This window comes from Elephas maximus, chromosome 16 (genome assembly GCF_024166365.1).
Source record: "Elephas maximus indicus isolate mEleMax1 chromosome 16, mEleMax1 primary haplotype, whole genome shotgun sequence".
NCBI lineage: Eukaryota > Metazoa > Chordata > Mammalia > Proboscidea > Elephantidae > Elephas > Elephas maximus.
The window spans coordinates 65,411,424-65,428,977 of NC_064834.1; the positions used below are offsets into that span (position 1 = coordinate 65,411,424).

Here is a 17,554-nt window from a genome sequence, read left to right on the forward strand (position 1 = left end):
TGGCCCTTAAGCATCCTTTCAACACATAACACCCACACACACACACATCCCCTACCCCGTCTCACTCTTCTTGCAAAAGCCCAAATATTCCATGTCCCTTTGGTCAATGGTCTCAATGTCATCTCTAGAACCCACTGTGTACTGGCCTATTGTAGTTACTAGATGCCTGTCTTGTCTCGCCTACCAGATTACAAGCCCCTTGAGAGCTGGGGTGACCTCTTCCTCATCTTGGCGACCTGCACATAGCAGTGATTCAAAAAACATAGAGTGAATGGAACTGAATGGAAGACAGCAACAAGGTAGTTCAAGGACAAACCTTCATTAACTGCTCTTCTTGAAGCTGCCGGCGTCTCAGAAGTTCCTCGTCATCTTCCTCTCTGCCACTAGATCTGCGTCTTGTATCAGTTCCTAATTCCACAGCAAAGACAACTTCTCACATCAGCCCCACGACAAGGGATCCTTAAGGGACTAGTCCATCTGTGCTCAGTTTGTTAGGGTGGCAAAGTCAGCAATGTTTTTTTTAACATTTTACAGTGAACGACACAGAGGAAAAGGTGCTCACCACCCATTCAGCACTACTGGCTGGTTTCTAGAGAGAAGAAGCCCAGCGTGACAAGCCAGTTCAATGTGTGGTGCCAGTGAAGCACAGATTGTGGCCTCCCAACCACTGGCCTGCTCAATTAGAACTCAGATTGCTTTTGTGATTGGTCTAAGTCATCACACGAACCATTTGCTCAGAGCTCACTATAGCGGTATCTACGGTTATATTTTACGTCCCTGGGGTCAACTTTCAAAAAGCGAGGAATCCAAATTCATCTACCTACCATCAAATAGATACGATGGTCACTCTCCTTTGAGAAGTTTTAAAGTCTTGTTGTTTTTACTTTTTCTGAATATTGAGGCTTGTCATAAAACCATCACCCTATCTTTTACCCTCACGACAGTCAGTAACAAACACATCTTTTGTTTTTCTTTTAAGGGATGAGTCCCTAACATTTCCTTTTTCTCAACACTTCAAAAAATGGTCACAAAGGAATTTTATACTAACAGAGTTAAGAGTATTAGTATAGTTTGGAAGTTATTTAGTTGGGCAAAATCATGTAGAAGTTTTGAGCTTCCAGGAAAAGGAGAGACAGGCAGGGGAAAGAATCTGTCTGAATAGCTGGAGGGATCAGGATAAATTTTTTTCCCTAAACTGCTTGGATTAAGCTGGCTGTGCAAGGGAACAGGAAAGCTTGCTAATCTAATCAAAATGAACTTCAACTGATAGTTTTTATCATTTTGATTAATGGGCCCACAACTTGCCACATATTACAACCCAAAGGAGCTTTAAACTATTTAGATATAATGGTTTTAACAACAAAATTTTCATTCTTCCTGCCCAAGCTCCCCCAAAGTTTAGCTGCTTTACTGTCTCCACTAAGCAACACGGCTGAACCAGGAATCTCAAGGGTCTCAGGAACTTTCTGAAAGGCACAAACTGGTGGAGAAAAGCTGACTCCTGGCTCAGTTCTAAAACTCATAAATGCCAACATGAATTTTCTTTCTTTAGCCCACACTAATAGAAATGATTAGACACAAGTTGGCAAGAATTAGATAACTCTCAAGTCAACGTGATCTATAGAGAGTCATGAATAATGAATGGAGGTGGTGGGTTTTCCTTCAACTCTTTCTACAAATTTAAATTGCTCCCAGATCCACTTACATTGTTTATAAAGTTATTCTAAAAATAACTTGCTAAACAATAGCATGATGAAGAAAAATGAGAAATTTTGGAAAATTGAAGGCCTTTTAGGTTGTCCAAAGAAATGGGATAAGACAGTCCTATCTTTGTAAGTCTGACTCATGAATTTTCAGTATTAGCCCGTGTTTGCTAATACCTCTTTTTAGGCCATGTGATGTCATTACTGACAAAACAGTGAAGACAGAGACATAACTGTAAAGCATAAATCTGTGGTTCAAAGCAAAGAATGAAAGAGCTCAAGTGTGACATAGCACAGAATTCATGGAAATGATAGATGTGAAATCAAGCAACTTCACACAAGTAATATTTCAGAACACTTACTGCTCTGCAATAGCCCTTCTTAGTAGCCAAGAATGTGATCTTGCAAGAAAAGTGCAAGTGCTTAAATGTTAAGACTGGTTGTTAAGAGAAAAATACCGAAAACCCAGAAACCGTCTAAAACAAATTTCACTGCAAGCAGTCATGCTTATAAGGACACTCGGTAAATTCACCCACCAGACTCTGAGTATACAGAACAATGTTCTTGCTCTGAGGTCTTCATCCAAACATGTTAAAAAGAGTTCTGGTTTTGCAGTCCTAACTCCGAGAGTTGCTGTGAACCAGCAGTTTTAGACTAGTTCTGTGTCTCAGTGGGTTTGGTTAAATCAAGGCCCTGGCAGTTGATTTTTATAGTTTTTAAACATTTTCCACAGAAGTTAATACCACACTAGGCTTTTACCCAACTATTCTACCTCTTGATCATATTTTTCTTAAAAATCATTAAAAAAAAAAAAAAAGGACACATTTTCTGGCATATTTTAAGAATTTCACTTTGAGACCCCCTAGAAATTTGTCCATTTGACTTAGCTGTAAGGGTTGCATACCGACGGTGGCAAGTGAGGGGGGACCAGGCCAGTGGTCTGTCTCAATCTTTGGTATTTCGTTGGGGTCTGGAGCCTGGGCTGCTGGGAACTTGGAAAACTTGATGATGTCTTCTGAAGACTTGCTCTGGGCTGCCAGGGCAGCTGCATCTAGGTGGGAATCAGGGGAGCTTAGCTGTGGTCTGCAAGGCAGGGGTGGGCCAGCCCCAGTTCCATGGGTTTTGGTTGTTGTCCTCTGGCAACATTTTCAACCCTAGAAGGCTCTGCTTATCACCACTGTTCACTGCCCAGTCATTCAGTGGCGACCAGTGACAACTCAGCTCATTTTCTTTACTTTCAGTCAGGAGCAAAGCTCCATTCCATGTCTGTTCTACATAAAACAAAACAAAACAAAACAAAACCCTGTTCTCCAGCTGTGCTGTCCAATACTGGCTACATGTGGCTATTTAAATGTAAATCATTAAAATTAAAGAAAATCACAAATGTAGTTTCTCAGCTACACTAGCTACATTTCAAATGCTCAGTAGCCACAGGTGATTAGTGGCTCACTGTCTCAGACAGTGCAGTTATAGAACAATTCCGTCACCACAGAGAGCTCCATTGGCTAATACTCCTCTTTTTTTTTTCCCTCTAGGGGAATTAGAAATTTAAATTATTAAATTTAGAAATTTAAATTATTAGTTTGAAATTAAAGAGCTAAATTAAAACCACAACACTCTTTCTTGGCTGTATTTGTTAATTATTAGAGGGCTGGCTTGCTTCGTATCCTTGGGTAACAAGCCACAAATATACTGGTCCAGTTCATTTTAATTCTTACATACTATATATATGCTCTGGAGTCCCAGGACAAATGGGGATGGCAAGATCCACTTTCAGTTCACAGGAATTTAGCATGGCTCTGTGGCTTGTGTTTGCCATGCCTACTAGCGTTTTGTTCAAGGGTCTGCACATACATGTAAGTCATCCAGCTGTACAACAACAAAAGCCAGGCTACCAGCAACGATTAGTTAACACAGTTCTTAATGGCTATCCTTAGAGGAGGACTCGCTGGCTTAGAGCCCAAATCTAATCACAGAAAGCCACAAAAAACAAAACAAAACAAAACAAAAAAACCTGTTGCCCTTGAGTTGATTCTGACTCATAATGACCCTACAGGACACAGTAGAACCGCCCCATATGGTTTCCAAGGCTGCATATCTTTATGAAAGCAGACTGCCACATCTTTCTTCCACAGGGCAGCTGATGAGTTCAAACCTCCAGCCTTTCGGTTAGGAGCTGAGTGCTTAACCACTGCGCCCACCAGGGCTCATAATCACAGAGATGGAGCAACCCAAATTGAGTAAAATGGTCAGTCCTTCCCGCTAACTTTGTAAACTGGCCTGGAATGCTACTAAACATTTCAAAATAAAATGCCATAAGTAAAATTTCCCCATGGACTCGGATATTTTTATATTTACATTTTTTTTTTAAATCTGGAAATAACTTTCTGACTCTTCAGCTCCAACTCACACATCCTTTGAGTAGCTCTCTGGGCCTAAATATACTTAAGTGACTTGATCAAGGTTAGGTCTTGGTCAGGCATGGAACAGTACTTCTCTGAACATTAATCTGAGAAAAAAAAATTCAATTTGGAAAACTAGTGCATACTACATTTTAGCATATTAAAGACCGGGAAGTACTGCATTTAAAAAAAAGTGTGACTTTATTTAAATCAGGTGGTGTGTGTTATTTAAATCTAGCATTTCCTAAATACATCAGAGCACAGATACTTCTTTTTTTTTTTTTCCGGTATAACTATTTCTATTGCATGGAACTTTAGGAAGTACTGCTTTTGCTATTCTTAGTTAATTTATAACTTCAGTCAAAGTAAATTCCATGCAAAGAAGCCAATTAGCCCCTTCCAAACAAATAATCTAACATTACCCAATCTCCATAAATCTTAATCATTTGATCATTTTTGTTCAGAGAGGCATGGCCTAAACAAGGACTCTCTAAATTGATAAACCCAACTCTGGGATGCTTATTCTCAATTAAAAACAAAACAGAAAAGCATGACTTCAAACAGTACTTACACATTAGAATTGGTGAAGTCAGTAGTTAGTTAAACATTCACATGTAAATGAGTGGGTGGGAAGACATTAAACCATAAAAAAAAACACAAAAACAATGTTAACAAACTTAAAAAAGCAAGCACACAATGTAAAACCTTAAAAAAAAAAAAAAAGAAAAAAAATCAAAAGAGTTCTAGAACCACTACAATACACACTTTCTCTTTGTCTCCCTAGAATTTTGGACTAATTTTTTTTTCCCTTGTATCTTTTCAATTTTGTTTTTTATATCATACTAGTAATCCTTAAGGGGTAATTAATGTCAACTGGGTTCGAAAGGCAGCCTTCAAATTTCCAGGCACAATTTGTGGATAATTATTTGAAATTACCCAAGGGCCAGTCTATCTATTCACAAAGATTTGTGGCCGATTGAGCCCTTTAGAGACCCAACACTGGTAAAGGAAAATGTGATTTACATAAAGGAATGTGATTTTCTGGGCTTAAGAATTCTATATTACCAGAAAATGGAAACACGATAATAAATCCATTTCAGTGATATTTACTTGGTAGGAATTTCAAAGATGATCTTGTCTAACTCACTGGTTTTTACCAATGAGAAAAGTGCCTGTGACATCAGAGAGCCATTTGGGAAAAGAGCTGTGACCAGGACTGGGGCTCCTGGTCTTCAAAATGACTATTGAGGCTGGTTACATTATCTGATACCACCCCCCACCCAAAAAAAAAAAAGACTTGTTAGGGTGTTTATGATTTGTTTTCTGTGCAATACTTCCCCTTCTCTATGGTAAAAATGATACATGGTTTCATGGGCTCAGACACAGGCTACAAGTCACCTAACTAACCAAAGTGTTCTCCATCTAGAAAATTAATTTCACGGTATCTGCATCTTAACCAAAAAACCAAGCCCATTGCCGGTGAGTCGATTCTGACTCATAGTGACCCTACAGGACAGAGCAGAACTGCCTCATGGGGTTTCCAGGGCTGTAACTCTTTATGGAAGCAGACTGCCACATCTTTCTCCTGAGAAGCAGCTGGTGGATTCGAGCCTCCGACCTTTCAGTTAGTAGCCGAGTACTTAACCACTGCACCACCAGAGACCGTAAAAGCATAATCTGCCCCAGAATCAGTTTGTTTCTCAAAAATGGCAGCAGTTAAGTCTTTCAGGGAACAGCAAAGAGAAGGGATTCAGCGGGCTCTGCTACTAAAAGCTACGCGGAGGGGAGCGGGTTTTACCATGCTGTTTGTAGATGGGTGGTTTTCGGTAAATGTTGATCCCTTGATCTGTGGAAATGAAAAGCAAAGATGTGTGATTATGGGAACCAGTTCAGCGATGGAAAAGACAGATCAACCAAGAGGCAAGCCAAACTGAAGGCTCTCGAATAAAAATAACCCAGAAGGTAAACTTTTGTATTACAAAGATTGAGTCTACCGGAAGAAAAAAATTACAGAAATGAGTGAATTACTACAGGTGAGTGAAATGGAAGTCTCTGTAATACATCTTAGGACATAATAGAGATATGTAATTAATTCATGAGCCATTTATTTAAAATACACACTTCATTCAAAGTGGGATTAAAAACAGGAGGAAATGCAAGCAGTACAGGGACTCTAATGGTGGGGAAGACATAACCAGTTTGGGGACAAATCCCCAAATTGCTACTGTCTAGAAATTGAGCTCCCAGTAGATACCAGCGGCTCAATTTACTTCTCAAATAGTGAGTGGAACAGTGGAAAGCAATGTAGTAAAATTACGAGTATATTTTTAAAACACAGAAATACTTTTTATGTGCAGGCTAGTCCGACGTGATGATGGGATGCCCAAAAAATCCTAACTTGTGTAGGCCAAATTAAAAAAAAAATAAAGAAAAAGAAAAGAGATGCTAAATACTATTCATATATTCATTCAGGATCCTATTTGATTATCTACCATTTTACTTCAAGTGCGAAGACTCAGGAAATTTGAAAAGGTTCTGTTTCCTCCAGAATCGTGGCAACTATATGTTGGTGGAGTATTAAAGTTGCAAAAAATCGCAAAGAAAGAACATCGATTTTCAAGATTCAATGAAACTTTTTTTTTTTTAAAGGCAGTCCAAAACCAGGGCCGAACTGCATTGAACTTGCCTTGGTTTTATTAGGTGAGTTTAGAATCCAGAAGGAAAAACTCTTACAGATTCCAAATCAGCTTACTAACATGAATATAATGAGTAACTTATTAAACCACTTTCAGCAGCTAAAAGAAGCAAAGCAATGCACTTCCAGTGGAAACACCACACTGCGATGCCTGAGACGGCCAATTCTGCACTCACAAACTGAGCTGACTCAAAACATGAAGGTATTGATGGGTTTGGATTTTCCCAGTTCCTGGTGGCAGAGTGCTACTGACAGCAAATGCTTGTGAGTACCAGAGCGAAGCTTGCAGCACCAAGCCTAAATTGCAAGATATCTTTGTGGGTTATGGAGGTGGTCAGTTACCTAGATGTTGCAGAAAGTTCACCCAATATATGCAACTTTACACCTCTCTAAAAAGAAAAATCCATGGAAACAATCCCCACATTGGAGAGAAACAGGAAATATCAAAATACCCTCAGGCAACACTGTGGTTCCATCTTCATGACAAGAAGATAGATAACTAGATTGCCATTGTGATAGTCAATGACACCAAACCACAGTGATATCTTAGAAAGCACTAATGTAAAGGTAAGATGAAAAATTTAGTACAAACAAAACAACTCAACCCCCTATATTTTGCCTCCTACCCTCCACCCTCTCCAGAAAATATGAGAAAGCTTAAACCTTCAATACTATCCTGGCTTTTCACATATAAAACTTTCTGAAAGGCCCTCTGGGTCAGATCCTGCAATTTAGGGTTTGTCAACTATGTGCATCCCAATTAAAAGAGCATGAGAGATGGAGACAAGACAGAGGTTACAAGGCTACATTCTACACTGTGACAGGACACCAAGACACAGACTGTGTCAGCTCCTACCTGGAACATGGAAATGTTTGGGGGCCTGAGCGTATGTTGGAGTTAGAGGGCGGCTGTCTGGCCGGTAAGGGAGAGGGGAGTTCCGGCCGCTGGACGGCTCATTGCCTCCAATGAGAAGAATGGAGAAAACAAAATGAGAGAAGGGACAGCAATAAAGAAAACAAAGCAAGCATAATCAAAATCCAAAACAACAAACTGGAAGGAGGTACACCAAAAAAGAGAACCAAAAGAAACAAAATCAATTCATCAACGTAGTTGGCAAAGGTGATGTCGGGTTTAGTTTTCCCAAAGACAGTGGCGTTCAAGTGGAACCAGGTTAGAAGCAGCCAGCAGTCAGGTGCATCATTCCAATGGCATGCGGTTGGTGGTTGGCGGCTGTGAGCCAGGAGCAAACCAATCAGATGGGAAGGATAATAAAAGGCAGGAAAATCACTTGCTAATGATTCAGGATCAGCTGTCAAATGGTTAAATCACAAGCAAGTAAAGGGAAGGGCTAGGCAAACCCAAATACAGTCACTTTCAGGCATGGGAGCAGAGGCTGGCAATTGGAATGTGTTTCTCTGAACTGAAGGCTAAGTCTGGGGTCACCCAGTCCTTACCCTTCGTGATAAAAAATGGCTTCTTTGCAGCATGACTCTGATTTCCTTACTTTGACATACACAAGACAGTCAGAACCCTTTCTGTTAGGTACTTTGAAACCACTATTCATCTTTCATCTATTCATCTTTCTCTTTAAAGATAAGCCCCCTCCCCCCGCCCCCACCAGTCAAATAATTCAATCAATGAAACATTTACTGAACACCTACTGTGGCTGGGCATTAAGCTACTACTGAGGATAAGTCGATGAATCATGTTTCATTCATTCTTAAGGGACTCAGAGTCTACTTAAGGAGACAGATTTAAGAAAACGAACTCATACCATGTAACTGGGTCACTCAGAGGTACATGAAAATGCTATGAAACTCAGATGAAGGTGCAATTCATTCTTCAGGAAAGCTACAGGGAACATGTTAGACTTGAGCTGGGCATGGGAGAGTAAGTTCACCAGGTGGACAGGTGGACAAAGGGGTGGGAAGGCAGGTACTTCAGGGGGCTGGAGACTTGTGGAAACAAGCTGTGGCAGGGCCTTGGTGTGTGGAAGCAGCCAGTGGGACAACTGTGGCTGGACTACATGGCACTCTGGGAGCGGAGGATGGGGAAAAGGCTGGAAAGGAGAGCTGGGGCTTGGCTGCAAAAGCCTTGAGCGCCATCATAGCCACAGTGCTGCCTCCTGGTCAGGAGAACTGCAGGGATGACCTGAGGTGTGTGCAAAATTGGAAAGAGATCAGCTACTGCCCACAATTCCTCCTGCTTCATGTCTGAGCAAACATCTTGTCCCAAGAATACACCAAAAGATGTAGGGCTATTGAATTAGAAATGCTATTAATTTCATTATTGAGTTGTAAGAGTTCTGTATATATTCTAGATACAGTTCCTTATCAGATACACAGTTTGCAAATATTTTCTCCCATTCTGTGGGCTGTCTTTTTACCCTCTTGATGGTGTCCTTTCAAGTACAAAAGTTTTTAATTTTGATGAAGTCCAATTTATCTTTCTTTTAATGCTACTGATCTTAAATAAATCATAAATCTTCGCATCAGCCAATTTCTTCAAGTCAAAGTGTTCTAGATCTGGTCAGCAAAGTACGAAGGATGCTAATTGCTAGAGTTTTAAAATAGCGTGTTAATAGAGTTTTAATCTCTCTCTCCATACACAAACACATATATATGTAAAAGGAACACAGAATTGTACCAGTGGGCAGCAAGATATTCCAAGGACGGATCAGAATTTGTTGTTGGCTTGAATTTCAACTCCAGGCTTTTGGTTATGGTCTTCTGAAACATTTATCTTTTCTCCCCCAAGAGTCAGTTTAGTATCCAATTTCCAATATGTTAAAATGTTGACTTTAGTATTAAAGTTGGATATTTATTAGCTTCTAAAATTACAAAGCTCTACCCCAAACTGCCGATTTATTACAAAGCTAATTAAAAAAAAGTTATCTCATTTCTTATCACTCTCCTAAAGAGAAATAACTAGATCATGTTCGAAAAAATTAGTGTAAAAAACACAGGTAGAGGCAAGGAAGGGAAGGAAGAAGATGGTTTACATACTGAAGGAAATCTTATTTTAATGTGAGGCTTATTTAGAACTAGATCTCATTCATCTTTGTGTGGCCAGTGCTCAGCAGAGTGCCTGGCCAAGAGTAAGTGCTTAATAATGTCTGTGAATGAATGACTAAGTCAACTAATTTTGCAGCTATGTACTGGCCGAATTTAGCAAATACCACTACAGCCACTGTCTTTCTCAGATCTTATAGTTAAAGCAAGCCACGTGCTAGGACACAGGATGGGATCACAATAGCGCCCCCTTTTGTAACTTCCTTATTAGAGTTACATAATCCTCAATAACTCCATGCTAACTGTGTCCCTTAAGGGGAATTTCTTGCTCCTAGAAACACGAGAAATGATTCACAAGAGAAACTCATATTTGAAAAACAGAAGAATTCTTGCGGGCTACTCTCAAAATCTCTCTAGAGTCTCAACCTGCTTGCTTCATTTTAGGATGTCATTTGAAGACTCTTTCCTGGTATCCCGAGTACTGGCTGCTCCTGCTTCTGAACCACACTGCTCCCCTGGCCTTTATCCTTTACCCTCTACTCTACTCTACGCTTTTACAACCTCAGATATTTCAGGGACATGATCTCCCTGGTTTTGGTTTTTGACTTCGAATCAGATGAAACACTATTAAATTTGTTTTGATAATTATTAGCCAGTGTCATGGACACAGAAAAATACCTGCACAGGTGGGATACAAAGGTTTAAGGCTCTCAGAACCAGACATTTGTCCAGGCATTAAAGTCTATCAATGAGATCCTTGCTGGGGAGTGGCGGTGGAGTCCAACACTTGTCTGATGTTGGTGAGGACTCTCGAAGGCTGCAGAGGAGGAGTTGGAGTCTCCCCTGGGTGAATGCTGGCTGAAGGCTGTTCCTAGTTGGGCACACAATTGCCTGGTTCTTTATTTGGTTGTGTATCTTCAGCAACCATTGACATTTCCAGCTGCTAGAAAAACCTACCAGAATGTTCAAGTCTGCGTAGATAGATTTAACTCTACAGTCATTTAAAACCTTCCCACCAAACATTTTAAAATGTCAGGTGAAGACATACTCAGGAACATTCATTTCTGTGGCTGCACAATCAGACTCCATGCATCACACCGGCTCCCTGGGGAACAAGGTCTCTGATAGATACTATTGCCAGGTGCCCAAATCCTAGCCTTTGAATACCAAAGTCATTAAAATTTTTTGGTATTTTTAAAAGAAACATTCTTAAAAGCTTCTTCCCCTTTTCTAACTAAAACACCCACTTTAATAAGTAATGAAACTTCCCACTCTGTCCTGCCAAAAAGTAACTGGTGAGGTCTAAAAGGTTTTTTGTGCTTAGTTCATTACTTGGGCGAAGGAATACATGGGGCATCAGATGAAACATCACATTTAGAAGGTATTAACAACATCATCATCATCATCACCATCTAGCAGCCCAGAGTAAGACACTGTTTAAATATAATAGTGTATCTAGCATGTTAACAGCATATATATCACACTTGCAGTCATTTTGTTAAGTAAGTCCTCATGCTGGGCCACCCTACTTGTTAGAGACCTTAGCTATTATGGCAAGAACCAATCCTTAACATTTCTTGGTCTTCATTTTTTATCTCCTTCCTTATCAGCCTAATAAGCCAAGTTTATAGTCCCTGGGAGCTCGTTCACTTCAGTTACAGCGTTCTCATTGCACTTAATGACTCCAAATGCTTTGTCCTCACTGTCCTCCTTTTGGGTACCATGAGCTTAAGTGACTAATCCTCAGACAAGTGAAAGGAAGTGGCTGAGCATGCAGCTGCTGTGGGAATCTGCCGGAACACTGCTGAGCCTTCTGGACTCCCAGGTGTTTATATTTCAAAACATATATGAGTATCCTGAGGGAGCCTTAACGTTGGCTGCTTCTAGAATTTTGTGACAGTTTTGAGACTGCCAGTTCTTGTCTAAAACTTCAATAAGGGTTATGGTTTCCTTTAGCAGATGTCAAATATATATTTGCATCATAGCAACTCATCTCTACGGCAGAACAGGAATGATTTCATTTAAAGAGGCTTAATATACGTAGCCCTCTTGCTCGCAAATGTAATTTATACTTCCTGGACACAGAATGTAATGTCTAACAGTATTCCAAAGGGAAAGGAAGAGAAACGCAGCAAACACTGCACAAACAAACCCAAAAACAAAATGAAAATCGTGTTTCTAAATCTCTAGGCACGCACTTGACCAAACCGTCCAACAATGACATACTGACATAGAATGAGGCTGAAAAGGTCAGAGAACAAAAACAAATGTACAGCCAGGAACAGGATGGACTTTATAGAAAAGGATGTAGAAGCAAAGAAAACTGAGAGACAGCCTTGGGATGTGTGTCTCAGCTTTATACCCATGCAAGCATCCTCAGTTCAATGAACCGTGGGGGGCCTGGGCAGATGTGCGTCAGAAATAAGAACCAGAAAGTGGGTGTGGGCAGTGCAAGGCCAGGCTCCCGGCTGTCAGAGCAGCTAGGGCTCAGTTACATACCCCTGAGATAGACATCCTACACTGGGGCCCCCAAGCTCCCCAGCTTCCACTCATTTTAAAAATAACTTCCCCAAGATCACAAGACAAGCGCCAGGATACAAAGTAAATGTTCAAATGTAAGGGCCAGGAAAACCCTGGAGATTTGCCCGTTGTAAAGATGTCTTGGATGTGTTTCTCAAATGGCTGTTAAGTTTCCTCTGTGCTGAAATTTCCAAGTAATGGAAAGGGCTTCTGTGTAAATGGTTATGTGTTTTTTAATATAACTAAGAAGTAATTCCTTGGAAAATCAACACTTAGCCATTTAACTCTATTGTGCTTGTTAAGCAAGGTCTTTATTGTAAAGTTCTCCACGATTTATTTTGTAATCTAGCAAAAACCTCATCTGATTTAAAAACTGAGCATATACTGGTTACATACTGATATTCTGCACCTGAAGAACATCACCTATTCAATACAAACAATTGGTACATGCCCAGTGAAAAGAAAACGGAAGACAGCCTTCGATGTTCTTTAAGAGTGAGGCCCTGGCCAAGCTAATTCGTCTCCGCTGAACGCTTTTATAATGTAAACCCACAATATGTGACTATGTTAAAAGCTTCAAATTTGGGCTGAAAACAGAAAAGGATGTCTCAGCTACATTTTTGATAAAGCGCTGTTTGGCACACAGAGGTGCTGTCATTTTCATAACGATTTGGTAATTTCTCTTGAAAAGTATAAATGTGCTATTTTTGTAATTCAAGTGATTGAAATTTAAAATTAGCTGTTTGTCTTAATTCTCAATGAGAATGCAATTTTCTAGTTAAAAGGGGATGGGAAATGCAAGTTAATGCCGGATACGAAGGCACCCAATATGACGACAGAGCCCTGGTGGCACAGTGGTTGAGAGCTGGCCTGCTAACTAAAACGTTGGTAGTTCAAATCCACCAGCCATTCCTTGGAAACCCTACGGGACAGTTCTACTCTGTCCTACAGGGTCACTACGAGTCGGAATCGACTCAACAGCAACAGGTAATACGAAGGAGCACTTCTGGGAAGAGAGGGTCTGGGTTCTAGTTCAGATGCTGCCACTTCCTGGTTGTGAGCCCTTGGCCAAGCCTCTTAAGCAGGGCCTCAGCTTCCTCCTCTCCGCCGCTAGGCCTTCTTTACAGGGCTGCTGTGAAGAGCAAATGGAATGGGAGCAGTAAAGCACATTCTGAGGAGGAAATCAGGGGCAGACGTAAAGTAAGTGCTTACTATAAACAGGGAGCTTCACCTCACATGCCTCTAGTGACCTAGGAGAGGGGTATCATCCTTCGCATTTTACAGTAAGGAAAGTGATACTCAAAAGGTTAAGTAAACAACCTGGGGCCACACAGCCAGCAAGTGACAGACATAATATTCAAATCTAGGATGCCATATTCATGGGTTTCCATCTCTCCACAAGGCTGCTCACAGACATCAGTGTTGTTTAGTCATGGGTGTTTTGTAACATGTTATCTAGACAAACTTTGTAGACCTTTACCGGGCACATGACATTTTTCATTCTACAAAAAAAAAAATATCTCTTCGGAATGATGAAACATATAAGAACAAAACATGGAAGTTTACATCTTAATGAATTTAAAAATGTATTTTCTCTTGTATTTGAAATCAAACGAAATCGTAATTTGGCTGAGGGCTTCTGTATTAAAGTCTGTTTAAAATATACTTGTGAAGTTCTTTCAATCACTTCCTATGGTTTTATAAATGTTCTCTAAAGAACCATCCTGTAATTTAGACAATAAAAGCTTTTCCCCAAAGTACTAATTAGCAATAATCTTTCAATGATAATTTTCAAAAATAGTAATTTTCAATAATCTGTCGAGAATTTTAGGAAGTGTTACACCTACTGAAAATGACTGCCTTCTCTGCAAATGGCAAATGGTCTGTGTCTTCAGTAAGGATGTCAGCAGTATTATTTTCGAAGCATAGAAAAATGCTGAAACAGCAAATTTATGAAGTAACTGCATAAGGGTAAGTGCAGTACATCTATTTTTTAGGACTCAGTTGCTCCAAAATCCAAGTGAGCAAAAAGAAAATCACTTGGATGGATTGCAAATGAAAGCTTGGGAAGACAGAACCACACTGAGGCCACTCATTAGGTGGGTTAGTGATGTGAGCAGTTGGGGCACACAGTTGGACTCCTTTAGGACCGTTTTAAGACCCAGGGCAACATCTATGCTTGCCTCCTACTCCCTCCCTTAGCTGTTTTTATTGGTTAATTTGGTTCAAATGAAGATTATGGAGAAAGTTAGCATCCCTCTGGGAGTTTATACTTATTTTAAGTTGTGGCCCCTTCGTACCTTCTTCATGGCTTGTGGCTCCCCCAGGGCATGGAGGGGAACAAAAGCCCTCGTTGAGAACTGCCACAGAAGATAATGGACAATGAGGAAAACAAGGGCGATGCCATGAATGGGATGGAATAGAATGTGAGGCAGGCTAACTTTCCAGCCCAGCAAGGGAAGAGAAAACAGAAGGTGAGGCTCTCTTCTTCACTGTGTGGAAATCAGGGCAAATCAAAAGAAGACCATTGAAGAGTTGGCTCATGGAGAGAAACTTAAATCACAGTTGAAACCGTGAACTGACTCCTCAGTTGCCATGGGTCTTTTTATATCGCCTAGACTTGTTTTTTTTTTTTTTTTAGACTTGTTAATACTGTTAAGTAGCTTCTCACCATCAAGACAACATTTGGATATTTGTTGTTAAACACATTTGTGTTTGCTGAGACATATCGCATATTAAAACCAAGAAAAAAAAAAAACCCAGTTATATATTACGTTTTGCTTTTGACATAGACAAAAACAAAATAATAACATGTACTTTTCTAAGCAGTAGAGCGTACATCTTATAGGCTTAAATGTACTTCCTGTTTCTTCATCTAGAGCCTTTAGAAATGACATATTTCTCCTAAGGAGAGGTGCTATGCCAGTTCTAAGGCACGGCTGGGTGTAGTCATGGCACATGGCAGGCATGCTGAGAGGTCAAAAGCTTGCAGCTAACTCTTGGAGATACACCTTATTAGCCTTCCCAGGGTGCTAATAAATCTCCACTACGCAGGGCGCTGCCTAGAGAGGCCTGACTCCTTACCTTTGATATAGGGAATGAAGTGGTGTCGGAAGGGGGAGTTGGGGCGGGAGTCACTGTGGGTGGAGCTGAGGCTGCTGGTGCGCAGGTAGGACAACCTCTGCACACCAGGAGACAGCAGCTCTGCGCAGCAGGGAGTCGGGGCAGGGCCAGGGGAAAACAGAAAAGAAGAACAGAAATTAACACAGGGAAACCATCTTTGTTCCAAGAGAGAAAAAAGTAAAGAACGTTAATCAGAAGTCTGAAAAGAAGGAAGGAAAAGGGTTAAGAATGCATCTGCTAAGGGTTAGGTAGAGGGGGGTGGTATTTGCAAATAGGTTCAGGTCAGTACAGATTCACTCTCTGGAAATCAATGGCTTCATTAAGAAGGAACTATTTCTAAAACATTCTGTGTCAGAATGATGCCAGCCACTGGGGAGCCAATACTGGGCGTTATCGTTTAGACTCTACAACAGCTATTTTTTTTTTTTAAGAAACTTCATAAAACAGCCCTCTGAAACCCATGTAAAAAAATAACAATCCATTCCAGAAACTTGAAAAAGTAGTTCTTGTATGTAAGGGGTCAGATTCTTTGTTAAGCTGCCAACGTCTTCCATTGGAAGTTTAATTTTATTTTGTCAGCGTGGAAGGAAAACCTGTTCATGTTCCCTAGGCAACAAAGAGCTACTCGTGATCCTAAGACAATGCCGCAGTAGCACTGGGGATCTAGAAACTTAGTGAATCTCGGAAGAATGGACCATTAAAACTAACACAGACCTAGGGCATCTGGTTCATCATCTGGGATCTAGAACTTGGGGAGTGGAGCCTTTGGGGTGTTCTATAAATTATGTCATCAGAACCCCACCAGCTTCTCTCTAGAGGGGTGAACCTAAAATATATATATATATACCCTATCAATCAGCATCACACATATACAGAAATATATTGTGAAAGGAGAGGTGGAGAAGTACTTAGAATGGGAAACATGTTCTAAAGGCTACTGAAAACAAAACCATGATTGGAACAGATGCAAAATTTCCCAGTGCTCGTTATGGACATGGCCTTTTGGGGGAAGAGGTGTCCCTGGCTGACCACTTGCCCACTATTCAGCGATCTCTGAAATAATAACTTCCCTGTTCCCCAATGCCACCCTGACAACACCATGGCTGGGGTCTCAGTGACCTCAGCAGAAATGCTGGGGTGGCAGCATGGAGAATTTTTCATCTCCCAAATAGACAAGGGCTCAAATCCAGACCTGTGCCCAGGGCATCAATAAAATGATTACAGTTCTACATTCAAAAAGAATGAACTCCACCCCCTCCCCCGCAAATTTCACTGAGTGTAACTCATTAAATATTGAGTAGTTAGGAGCCTAGAGAAAACTTTGTTACTGAAAGATCAAGTAGGAAGAATTCAATCCTCTACAAGCATTACATCTATGGCTTTAAAGAGAAGATTGCAGCCGTCTTACATTCTGTTAATTTCCTTTGGTTTTATTTCTTATACATTTTATAAAATCACTTGGCGTGTGAATGGGCTTGTCCTCATCAGACCGTCCAGGGATAAGAAGCTTGACATGAAGTCTACACAGATGCGCACAATCACTGAGTTTGTCTAGAAAGCCACAATCTTCCTTCAGGAATCTATTGCTCAGGGAATCATGAATCTGTGCTGAGATCTCTATTCTTCTCCTCTACATATGAGGCCCCCACTAAAAGCAACAGGGGCCAATTTCTGTGGAAATAAAGATCAACCGAAGTCCGTTACTATTTGATACGTTCTATCGCAGTATATTTCTGAGATATATATAAATCTGTGTTTTATAAGCCTGATTCAAAATTTTAGGGTTAAAATGGATCTTGAAAGTTACCTAGTACAACACCAAAGACTCCTAGAGAGTGGGTAACCAAGCCTGTTTTGTGACACCATATCACTGGATAAGGGAAACATAATAAATCTGTTAACAGACAGCTACTACTGGGTTTTAGATGATGCTGATATGCCTAAAAAGTGCATCAAGATATTTTCTCTTAGAGAGCTTCCTTTTTAAGTCTCAAAATGACAAGATCCTTTTCAAGCCAAAAAAAAAAAAAACTCCCTTGCTTCCACAAGCAGTTTGTTGTCAAAAACGTAATATTTTACAAATCATAATGAACGTAACT

At 40.5% G+C, this 17,554-nt stretch overlaps 1 protein-coding gene across 9 annotated transcripts in view; it reads right to left on the bottom strand.

Moving 5' to 3' along the window:
* The window catches only part of ABLIM1 (actin binding LIM protein 1), a 319,662-nt gene that overhangs the window by 14,401 nt on the left and 287,707 nt on the right, over window positions 1-17,554 (bottom strand). For 3 of the 9 annotated variants that reach the window (XM_049854687.1, XM_049854685.1, XM_049854684.1), the window contains exons 13-16: window positions 7,657-7,761; window positions 5,904-5,951; window positions 2,608-2,754; window positions 317-408 (exon numbers count right to left, since the gene is read on the bottom strand). In XM_049854687.1, coding sequence (XP_049710644.1) covers window positions 317-408; window positions 2,608-2,754; window positions 5,904-5,951; window positions 7,657-7,761 — 392 coding nt within the window. The remainder of the gene's footprint in view (window positions 1-316; window positions 409-2,607; window positions 2,755-5,903; window positions 5,952-7,656; window positions 7,762-17,554) is intronic. The other 6 variants (XM_049854690.1, XM_049854691.1, XM_049854686.1 and 3 more) reach the window with 5 other exon arrangements.